General features: G+C 38.0%; 2 protein-coding genes across 2 annotated transcripts in view; one reads left to right on the forward strand and one right to left on the reverse strand.

Annotated features, from left to right (window-relative positions):
• The window catches only part of LOC138045601 (protein CASP-like), a 142,294-nt gene that overhangs the window by 109,299 nt on the left and 20,495 nt on the right, over positions 1–12,500 (forward strand). Inside the window, exon 23 of the mRNA XM_068892157.1 lies at positions 7,985–7,998. Within this exon, the coding sequence (XP_068748258.1) occupies positions 7,985–7,998 (14 nt within the window). The remainder of the gene's footprint in view (positions 1–7,984; positions 7,999–12,500) is intronic.
• Positions 1–12,500, reverse strand: part of LOC138045599 (tetratricopeptide repeat protein 28-like) — a 91,299-nt gene that overhangs the window by 26,077 nt on the left and 52,722 nt on the right. The gene's annotated exons all lie outside the window — the stretch shown is intronic.

A 12,500-nucleotide genomic window follows, 5' to 3' on the forward strand; every position in this document is an offset into this window, starting at 1 on the left:
ATCATAAAATTCTACTGCATAAGTTGGATCACTATGGTTTCCGAGGTGTCATCAATAAATGGTTTTCTTCTTATCAACAAGGCCGAATACAAAAAACTCCAATTGATTCGGATATACCTGCTGGAAAAGATACTACTTATGGTGTACCACATGGCTCCGTCTTGGGCCCACTACTTTTCCTAATCTATATAATGACATTCAAGATTCTTCTGAAAAGCTTAAAATTTTCCTGTTTGCTGACGACACGAATATCCTATATGCTGACAAAAAAATTAGGTCACTGGAGTTAATTGTAAACCAGGAATTCTGTAAACTGTATGATTGGCTAACGGCGAATAAATTGACCCTGAATATAAAGAAAACAAACTTCGCCATATTTTCTCCTGCTAAAAGAAAACTCACTTACCAACCTAAAATTATGATATTTGATAACGAGCAAAATAAAAAATGTAGTTTTAGAATGTAAGGAGTTTGTAAAGTATCTAGGGATCCTAATTGATAATAGCTTATCTTGAAAATACCATATTGATCATATAGTAATTAAAATCAGCCGAACTATAGGTTTAATATCTTAACTAAGATATTTTGTTCCAAAACACACTCTATTAAATATCTATCGATTCGATATCGATCCCTTATTGCACCTTACTTAAGCTGTGGACTGATAGCTTGGGGCCAAGCTTAAGCATGTAAATCATATCTAGATAAGCTTCTCAAGCTGCAAAAACGAGCTCTCCGCTTTATTTATTTTTCTGATCACAATCAGCATGCAATTCCTCTATTTTCCGATGCCAGCATCTTAACGCTAACACTCTTCTCATTATGAACTTACAGCTAACTTGATGTTTGACATTAGACACAGAAATGCTCCTAGAAATATTCGAGACCTGTTTCAAGACATTTCTAATATTCACTCTTATAATACCCGATCCTCTGCTTCGAACAACTTTTACACACAAAGCTCTAGACTCTCCATTCAAGTAAACTCGTTTTCTAGAGTTGGAACAACAATTTGGAACGAGATGCCTCTTACATTAAGAAATCTTTCAAAATGTGACTTAAAAAGAAAAATTAAAAGAGTACTTTTCGATATCCTGACTTTGGAAGACTCTTACCTTGATGTACGAAACATTATTCAAAAGGTAAAGTTTTCTTAAGATTTTATCGTATTTTCTTAGAATAATAAGTATAGCCTTAATTGTATTATTCCAGATTTAGATCTATTAAGAATTTTTGTAAAAAAAGATATCTCGTGGCGCTTTCTCTTAATGTGGTACTAACTAGCTCACATAATTAATTTTATAATTTATATTCTTGTACATTTATCTTCTTGATTTTCCTGTAAACTTGTCTACCTACTCTTTTTAGTCATGACATGACCCACCCAGACTAGCATCTGCTACCTGTGGGCATGTCCAATTTGTTAACAATACCTATTAGAAAAATAAAGAACTGAACTGAACTGAAGCTGTTTGAAGTTATTAAAACCTATCTACCAAAAATCCATGCATATGCAGACGACTCTCAGCTTTACCTGTCGTTCAAGCCAGACAGTTCTGAAAGCGAGACGGAGGCAAAATGTGATATGGAGCGGTGTATCAGGGCTGTGAGGGCGTGGATGGTCGAAGATAAGTTGAAGCTGAATGAAGAGAAGACTGAGTTCATGATCATTGGAACTCGCCAGCAATTTAGTAAAGTCCGAACTGATAGTCTTTTAGTTGGTGACATGCCTGTACCATCAGTTACTTAACCTAGGAATTTAGGTGTTTGGTTTGACTCTAACCTCCATTTTCACAGCCACATAAACTTAGACGTGCCAGTTAGATTTCTCTTCATTGTACAACATTAGGCGTATCAGAAAATACCTCCCTTTTGAAGCTGCAAAGACTTTAGTACAAGCTTTGGTCATAAGTCGCATTGACTATTGCAACTCAATATTATATGGTCTGCCAAGTATACATATTCATAAGTTGCAACGTGTACAAAATGCAGCTGCTAGGTTACTGACCAACACGCCGTGCTATGCGCACATCACCCCTGTAATGATAGAGCTTCATTGGTTGCCTGTTAAATTTAGAATTATTTTTTAGTTCAATTTAACAACTTTTAAAGCTGTTCAGGGCCTTGCACCAGCCTATCTTAGCAATCTTTTAATTTCTAAACACTCTAATTACAATTTAAGATCAAATAGTAATCATACACTTGCCCGGCCCGCAGTAAAATCGGCCAAGACCAGTGGAGATAAAGCCTTTTCAGTTGCTGGTCCAGTTTTATAGAACGCCTTGCCGCCAGGCCTTAGGGCCATTAATAACATTATTACATTTAAAGTACCCCTGTGATAAAAAAAAAATCACTTCCCTTTTTTCTTCAGATTTTGAAAGTGTGTTTGCCTAATACCTGAAAGGCAAAATTTTGAGCTTAGATTTTTATCCAAAGGCCGTTTATTTTGAGTGTAAATTTTGGATTTCGCGATCCGCCATTACTCACGTTCAAAACTGACCGATTGGACCTCAGAGGGTTGGATATGGGGTAAAGTGACGTCAAAGGCTCACTAGCTTAAAATTTAAGCGTGTGAACGCAGCTTATTTATTATCTATGCAAAGCGCGAATTTAAAAGTCTGAAAGCCCAAAACTCCCGTGCTGCGTATCAATTCTGCGGCGTACACACGCATTGCATTCTTAAACCAGTGAGCCTTTGACGTCATTTTCTCTTCGATCCAGCTCTCTCAAGAACATATAGTTAGTAATGACGGACCCTTAAATAGGAAAATTCCATTTAAAATAAACAGGTGTCTTTTTGAAATCAAGCCTTAAAACTTGGGTCGCTTAGTGTTCAGTTAACATAGTTTTGAAATCCAAAGAAAAATAAGGATTTATTTTTTGGTCACAGGGGCACTTTAAGAGAGAACTCAAAACGTATATTTTTAGGCAAGCTTATTTTAGTGTTTAGATTTTATATTTTTGTTTGAAGTTTTGTTAATAATTTAGTCAATATCCTTCTTTACGTTAAACATTCAACTATTTTTTATCTATTTGTAATTATAAAAAAAATAACTCTATAGATGTAGTTTTCTATTTTTAGCATAGTTAATTTTATTTCTACCGGTATTTTATTGATTGTAATAATTGTAAAGTGCATTTCACAAGATAACGCGGTCTTAAGCGATTCTCAAAATCCTAATTAAGAAAACCTTGAACTAAATTCAAAATTGAAAATCCTAAATACTCCAGTCTCGTTTGAAAACAATCACTAATGATTCTAAATAAGTTTTACAACCATTGTTGCTAACTTTTTTCCAGGCGTTTTTTCTGTTAATTCAGTAAAAGTTTGTTAGCGTATGCTATGCTTCATTGATAAACCAATCGAACGTTATGCAAATAAAATCGAAAATCAGTAAACTTGCGTAAAGAAAGGATTATCGATTTTGATTGAAAAACAATAGCGCTACCATTGCATTATAATTGAAGCGTGACCGCCTTTTAAAACTTACCGCATTGTTTCCAATTTATGCACTCCCCTATTTGAGACATTCTCATTGGTTACGTCATTTGGTGACTACCTGTCAAAATGACTCTGAAGTAGCGCATACTACTGCTCTCAAATAATTAATTAATGCACTTAAGTTGATTTTCTCACTTCCGAGAAGCGCGCAATTAACTTTATTAATTACTTGATCGACCAAACTAACTGTTGTTTTTAATGCTTCAACAACTGTTCCCTCTCCCTTTCTCTCTCCGTCTCTTGAAAACTCCAACCTCTATAGACCTTATTCATAAATGGCGGTCACATTTATAATTCTTTTGTTCACGTGCAAATTAGCCTACCAAGCCTCATTTTAGAGCAAGACTTCTTTTCAATTCACTGTATGGTATCGAGGCTTGGTAGGCTAATTTGTACTTAGACAAAAGAATTATAAATTGCCGCCATTTATGAATAACGTCTATAACTTTGCAAAATCTTAAGTTCAAGATACGGCTTTCCCAATATAACTGAGAAGAAAACGGACGAAAATAGAGAGACTACATGGCAAGTAAAAGATACCAATCTTGGAGAGGGAAGTGTACTTCTGTCCAAGGTCACGACAAGTATTTCTTGGTTGTTCGCAACACTAGCAGCGTTTACATTGAGAATGTTCTTTTACCTTTAACAAATCTGGAATTTCGATTTCAAATCGACACAAAATCGAACAACATGATTGGCCGTTGGTTTTTTTCATTGAAATCTCTTTCCCCAGAACGGAATTCGACATTACCATTCTCGAGTTTAAAACTCGTGATTAACCAACTATTTCCCCTAAACATCTTAAAATGACGTGACATAGCCCGTTTAGAATCTTTTATTTTGGAGGCTGTGGTAATAGCTAGAACATAATCCGCCACAGCATCGAAGGAAAGATGGTAAAACACAACTTTGTTCATTCAATAAATTTCAAACCTTATTACTTTTACGTAAACTTGACCATGTACAATAAACAAATTTCGATTATGATCATTAATTTACTTGTCTGATGTCTCCTTTGAGACGCGGATTTCCACTTAGGAGACTTGATGATAATCAAGATGCACAAGAAACCAGACCTCGATTGTTCAAAAGGTGGATAACGCTTTCCACCAATTGAGTTGTCCAGTGGATAGTGATTTATCATTGGATAAGTTGTTGTAGTTCTCGCGAATTGTGGATAATTCTGGTTTCTGGTTTCTGGTTTCCGGTTTCCGGATTCCGGATTCCGGCTTTTAGTCCTGCCCAGGAACAGGCACCTAAGTGTAAATTGTTAGTATATGTTAATGGCCTCCTCGTTAAATACGGTAGAAAAGACAACTTTGCTATGAAATATACATGTACAGTTATATCACAAAGGAACTTGTAAACCGTGAAATACGGCTGTATTATTCAGTGTAAATTGTAGTCTGAGAGTGCGGCATGTATACTCTGCAGATTGCCCGAACATGCTTGTTTCACAATTTGGTCTAACTACATGGAATTAGGTCTGACTTCCAATTCTGTATTGATGGAGGGTTAAGGTCAGAGTTTTTAAATGGTTAGCTTACCTGTTGTGTCATTTTTCGTTGACTGTAATTAATGATCTTGGCAGTCGGAAATTCGAACTGAGAATGTCGTAGCAAATACCCCTTAATTTGCAAGGTTCTGAAGAACTATTGGAAGAGTGTGTTTCGTCATTTCTCATTAAGCATAGAATCGTCGAAAAAACTGACCTGTGGTTGATCGTGGGTGTTTTAAACATGTTTGCTGAGGTGGCCCAGTTCTCCGAGCAAATTTAAGAGTAAAGATTCAATTGTAAACTATTGAAAGGTAAAACCAATGGCCACCTCGTTGATACTACTTGTTACAAGGAGGTTTGAAAGGTGAAAAACTTTTCTGTTTTTTTCTGTTTCCATCTTGATACCACGATTTCAATGATACCCTTTTTTCAAGATAATGGCATAAACAAAAATATAAACTCGAATACTGAACACGTTTTACCTGTAACCTCTGATAACCTTGAATAGCTAATAGGGATTCCTAGCGTAACTGAACTCTTACGCCCAATTTAAACGTCGCATTTTACATGTGCCGAATCTAATGCAAATGAGCGAAAACAAAAGATTTTTCTCATTTGCATTCGATTCGGCACATGTAAAATGAGACCTTTAAAACGGGCCTAAGAGTTGACATAGGGTTTTTCGTTTTTCGTTAAACCCGTAATAACTGGTAACGCAGCGAGGGTCGGAGAATTTTCACCCATTGAAGTGTCAGTATGCGGGCTTAAACCTGGAGTATGTGAAGAAAAAAGCCACGATACTGTCTGTAAACTAGACCCTCCGTGAGGGTACATTGGGTTGCCTGTGGTACGTGCAGCGTTCCGGGGAATTTTTTTCAAGTTGGGGTTTGTAGCCGATATAACGCGCGCTCTGATTGGCTAATTGCGACTAGCCCACGGGCCGATTACGGGCTTGCAAAAACAAAGCAAAAGGTAATTAAAAAACCATATAATAAACTACTTACTAACCGAGCTAGCTCGAGCCGTACTGGGGAATATTGGCCCTGGGTCGTTTTTGTACGGACCTCGCTGCGCTCGGTCCGTACTGTCACGACCTCGGGCCAATATTTCCCTGGCAGTACGGCCCTCCCGCTCGGTTAGTAAGAAGTTATTAAGGGGTCACCCAGAAGTCATACCAGCAGAGGCCCTTTGGCTCACAGGTCCTCACACGTTCGTACGACGAAACAGATCCTTTTCTGAGGTTAAAAACCTGGCTACCGGCCTAATTCTTTTTCCTACTTTCCCAACCGCGAGAAAACCGCGGTAAATCAGCCATCGCCAAAAAATGTTTTTTTTTCCTCAAAAAATATTTAAAGTTAGGGGGAAAAAATACATCATTTTAAAGCTAAGAAAATAAGCTTTCCAACAGCATATAACTTATTTACAGACAACTGAAACATTTTATAAAAGCGAAAGTTGAACGAAAAAATTTAAGAAAAATAACAGTAAAATATGTTTTCCAGGCAAAATTTGGTCATTTTAGCGTTGATTACGAGTTTTTGGATGCAAAACTAAAATTTTCTGCAATTTATCTGCTTTCTTGGACATAAATTCGACCGAAAACTGATGAGGCACGAATATTTTTAGATTTTTAGGAATAATGGATAACGTGGATTCAATGCGTAATGTGATAATGCGATAAAAGTGTCAAATTTGCGACCCATTGCTAACGGCAACGGAAGCGATCGCATTACGAATAATTAACCTCTGTTGCCAAAAACCACCCAAATAACCGGTCAGTGTAAAACGCAGACTGCAGACTGCAGACTGCAGACCAGGGATAAAATGCAGACAGAGGGTAAAATGCAGACTGCAGACTGCGCGTTAATAAAATAATAATGAAAAAAGAGTTATAAGAGTGTTAGTAGCCGTTTGTACTTTCACACTGAAACCCCAACACAGCTCCCATCGCTTTGGTTGCCCCACCGCATGTTTCAAATCCGGATTTTCATCGAACTCTGTAAGAATTGAAGCTGTTTGAATCCTTGTTGTTGTTGGAAAAGGGATAGCTTCGTTAAGTGAGTTGCTTTTAGGCAAAGAAGTCACCACCCCGTAATTCAACTGTCCATTTTGCTGCACTGAACAAAGTAATCGAGTAATTACCCAATAACCCAATTTATTTTGACACGCATGGCTACAATACCGATTAACAAAGACAGAGATAACGTGGATTTTACAACCATTTAACGTTTCAACTCAGTCGGCTTAAGCCAGTATGACTGAGGTGTAAAAATGTCTTATTAGGATCCTTTCAATCGCTTTCGTGTACGTTATGTTTATCCTTTAGTTCACAAGTTCGTTTTTTTTTTTGCATCTGGAAGATGCAATTTTCAATTATAACCTCTCCCTAGGGGTTATCACGCATACCTTAACCAATGAAAACCCCGCGTCCTAATTGCTCGGAATACATGAAATTCTTTGTGCATTTCGTTGCACCGAAAAAGGACAACCGAGATTATTCAGGTATTCGAAGTAATAATTGTTGGTTTTTCGATCGATTTCCCTCGATGTACCGGTGTGACAAATAATTTGGAACATTGCAATGCATCTGGAAGCGCAAAAACAAAGCACAGATGATTTCAACGCGTACGATCGCATCCCCAAAAGGTGCAGCGACCTACAGTCATGATAATGTGAGTTGTTGACGGATGTAAAACAGGATTGTCTTTCAAACAATCTTTATTTTATCCTTATGACTCGTTTTTTTATTATTAATATTTATTTTACCCTCAGTCTGCATTTTACCCCCGGTCTGCAGTCTGCAGTCTGCGTTTTACACTGACCGCCCAAATAACCGATTTTTCGACGGAAAATTCATCCCAGAGGATAAAACTATTCACTGGACATGTAATAAAGGTAAATATGTTCGAGCGAAAGCGAAAACAAGCGAATATTTTGACGGAAAACACAATAATGTGAGATCAAAGGAACATGTGGTGAAGACACGCAATTGCGGCATCGCTTCGACAATAATCTTACCTTTTCAGCGATTTTAACGCTTGGAATTCCATTCAATCCACCTGGTCTAGTCTTTGAATTCACTATTATCGCCGCCCTGCGAATCTTCAGTGTTCTACATAACAGCACACTTGGTAAAAGACGGCTCGACGGGCGACAGATTGTTGTCGATGTTGTCGCCTGTCTTGTTCAGTATCCAATTGATTTGCCATTATTGAGCTTCATAAGGGTATATTTTGTTCAAAGATCTACTAAAACGCCATTCGCGCTACATGACTTTCGACGCCATTGCCGGTTAAGTTAATCGTTATGTGTCCACCAGAGAAATCTACGCATTTCCCACTACCCTCTCGACCCTAAGAAAATACGCGCAGCAGGGCTCTATGCACAAAGACACCACTTAGCAGGGGAGTGACAGACAAGACTTTTACCGACATGGAAAAAAATAAAAAAACATAAACGGAGAAATCTACCCATTTTCCGACTGTGATTGCAATAGGGCAACCCAGTAATAATTGGCGACTTTCAACTTAACCAGACATAATTCACAACTAAAGAAAACATACATTGTGATCGTTGACTGAATCACGGGAAGGAGAAATTAATAAGTGTAAAGGCCTTTTATGAAAACTGCGCTGGAAGAAACAAGATATCACCAGCAGTTGTGATGTAAAACTAACCTTGCCAATGAATGTTCAGGGGCACCCAACGAATCTGTTCCTCACATTATCTGTTCCCCAGACGAATCTTGCTGGCTGGCAAAAATACAGGTGTTTCGATGAGCTGGCTGGGAAATTTTGTTATTGATCGAGGTTTTGCCTGGGAATTACTGACTTTTTCTTGCATTTCAATCCGAGCTGGCATGAGAAACTCTGAAGACTGAGGACGACTAAAAAAAATAGAAATAAAAAAATAAAAAATAAATAAAAAGAACTCCTTCCCTCTCCCAAACCTACGACGGCTGGTCAGAGTGATTGCGCTTGGGGGAAAAACCTCTCTTGTCCTGGTTTTGTCGCTTTTGTTCGGTCGTTTTGGATCGAGGGATTTGAAAGCGCGCGGAATTCCTGGCTGGGAAATAAGTTTGATCAGCTGGCTGGGAAACCAACCAATTTTATCTAGCTGGCTGGGAAATTTCTTGTGTGTCTTGCTGGGAAAAAGGAACAGATAATGTTTTCCCAGCGACACTGAAAAACACCTGAAAATGCCTTAATAACATTTATTCTCATTAGCGGGGGTATAATAATACATTTTACAACAAATTGGTCGTTGGGTGCCCCTGAATGTTGTGTCTAATTTTTTCGCTTATCAAACTGTGCACTGACCTTTAATTTTTACCTTAAAAGTTAAATCCCAAGTGTTAGTGGTGTGACGTTTAGTTTCAGATGATTTTCGCAATTTCAGTCCTTCACTTCCAGAAATATACTCTACAAAAACACTTTTAACTCGCTTTATTTTCTGACAGTAGCATTGCTAAAAGCACAGTTTTGTGTTTACATTTTGAGGCCATCAAGACCACCTTATTGTCAATAAAAGTGCATTATTACCACCAGCCTATCCCTAATGTTCAACAAACTGATACCATTTCGTCGTGCGTCCGACGTCAGACTCTGAACTGGCCTCTTTTCAAAACGAGGCCGAAAGAAATCTTCACAAGCGACCCAAGTATAAGCACAGACAACATACACCGAAACATCAACTTAACGTCGTCGCATCAAAAGGTACTTATGGCTTAAATGCTAGCGAGTGTCCTTGCACGGTAAGTCAAATTATGCACGCATTTCATTAGTTCTAAGTAGATCTTGAAAACTGGTTTGAGCCTCCTGAACATAAAGGTGGCTACTGAGCGTATTCCCCACGAACTGAACTCTCTTCTTAGGCAACTTTACCATGTTTCGGTTACATATCATAGACCATATTCATAGAGTCGCAGAAATAATCACTTCGTTTTGGCCTGCCAAAATCGTCAGCCCAAGAAAGTCATACGGTTAACGAGACCGTTCCAGTTTCAACTAAGTATAAAATTAATTGGACTCTGAACATTTTCGCCAAATGGCTGAGGTAAAGAGAGGTACATGTGCCGGTTTTAGATTGCGGTGAACTTTTCAAAGACGACGAACTGCACAAGGTTCAAGCCTTGAGTGCAGATATTGCTGAAATGGATGCTCTGACGCTGAGATATTGGGTCTCCAAATTCGTTTTAGTGCTCTGGGCCCAGTTGCTCGAAGCCTGGTTATCGCTAACCATTGGTTAAGAGGTATCAAAATCTATAGGTTTCCATGGAATGGTTAGCCGGCTAACAATGCTTCGAGCAACCCGGCACTGGACGCTAATTATATAAAGTACTACGAAAGTCTTATGTTGAATATTTGGGGAATTTAAGGCATTGTGTGCGGGTAGCTTATTTTTATATGTGTATTTTATCCCGAAGGTTTATTAGCATAAAGGTTCACTTAAATTCAAGTGTCTTGATCAGTGTGTTGATCAGTTTTTGAACTAAAACTCGGGCGTCTCTTGATCTGTAGTTTCATTGGGTATCAAAATACCTGCACTTAACCAAAATATGGGGCTCTCGGATTGGATAATAACCTTGTGAATTATTAATGTATTGAGAATATTTATTACTTTATTTTCGGCTGACTGATTAGAAAACGATAACGTTATGCTAATTAGGCAAAAAATGTAACAAAGATTCCTCTGGAAGGCTTAAGATGAGTGGCGATATGATGAAACGTCCTTGACTCATAAGTCCGAGTAAAGCTTGCTTGCACCAACTCATTCAAAGATTGATCTTTTTTAATCCGCGTGATAATCGTCCCCAGAGTCTTCGTTCCTCTTGACCAGCGGTTTTGTCGTGCTATCGTGGGCAGTATAAGGATCGGAGACTCAAAGAAAGAGACTTTTCATAAACATTGAATATATAGGTTTCTTTTCGTCCCGAGCTGAAGCTAAAATTCCGTCGACCTAGGGATTTCCCGAAGGGCTTTGAGTTGATAGCCACCAAGAACAGATAAATTCTTTGGTTGCAAAAGCGCAGATCGTGCCACAAAATCTTTGTAAAATTTCGGAATTTGCAAAGCATCATTGCTCAAACATTTTCTAATATATCGGGTTCCAATTTTCAGAGAAAACGCACTTTCAATATTCAATACTTTATTCTTGGCTGACTGATTAGGAAACAATAATCTTGGCTAGCGAGGCAAAATAATGAAAACAAAGATTCCCCTATTGCTAGACTTCAATAAGAGCTTTAAAGCTTTGAACGAAGAACATTCCAGTAGTCATCTCTAAAAGATGTTGCTAGGCAGGCCATTTGCCGTTTTAATTTGTTATTGGAGGGTGTTAGTAACATCCACCCATTTTCAGAGAACAAATGAAATAACAAATTAATTAAAACAGCAAATGGTCTGCATAGCAACAGTTTTTGAATTATCGAAGAGCTCTGAAAGGAGTTTTTCCGTAGTCTGGCCACGCGTGATTTGAGGCACATGGCAAAGAATTATCGGCTTCAGAGCTCTTCATTCGGTCGGGAACACTTCCTAAATTTGAGGGCCAGGAAATCAAACCTTCTGTTCTGTTTTGCCATCGTTGATTCCACGACTTGTTTCAGTCTATTAACGTAACGGCCAACATTCCAAGTTATCAAAGCTTATGTTACAGTAGCTTGTTTAAAACTTTTTCTACACGACGACAATCTTCCTTACAAAGATATACATTTTAACTTAGTCATTCCTTGATCATTTTCTTTCCGCATTCGAGTTTTACAATTTAAGTGTTTACAGTTATTAGCGGCTTTAGCGCTTTTTCAGCTTTTGTGATATCCACAGCTTATGGCTTTAATCGATTCTTGTTACATCCCAAACAAAGACCTCAATCCATAATTTTCTGAAAAAAGAAAAGAAATTGTTCAAATAAATAGTGGCACTGTATAAAGAAAGTTAAATGTGATTAAATCTTCCAAACCTGAACTTTAGAACTTTCAAAGTGCCCATAACCCCGAAATATTTTTTTCGCTAACATGAACCTTTGCACCTGTTCGAGACTCATGGCGGCCATTTTTTCCTTTATCTAACAAATCCTGCCATTTTATAGGCTTCGAAAGTTGCAAGCATCTTTTGTTCACGACCGAGTCAGAAGGGGAGTAGGTCTATTCCTGTTTTACGTCACAATCTACTTTGTATACATTTTTACAAAGAGTTAATGCAATGTAAATCAGTTTGTGACGTAAAAACAGGAATAGACCCATTCCCCTTCTAACTCGGTCCTGAACAGAAGATGCTTGGATTTTCGCAACTTTTGAAGCCTCTAAAATGGCAGGATTTGTTACAAAACGGAAAAAAAATAGCCGCGATGCGTTTCGAACAGGTACAAAGATTCATTTTAGCGAAAAAAATATTTTGGGGTTATGGGCACTTTAAGTGTCAAGTACATAAAGAGCAGGGCCCGGTTGTTCGAAAGCCGATTAAGTTAATCCAGGATTCGCGTAAACTTTTGTTTCATGTTTTC

This window comes from Montipora capricornis, chromosome 4, assembly GCF_036669925.1.
Source record: "Montipora capricornis isolate CH-2021 chromosome 4, ASM3666992v2, whole genome shotgun sequence".
Lineage (NCBI taxonomy): Eukaryota > Metazoa > Cnidaria > Anthozoa > Scleractinia > Acroporidae > Montipora > Montipora capricornis.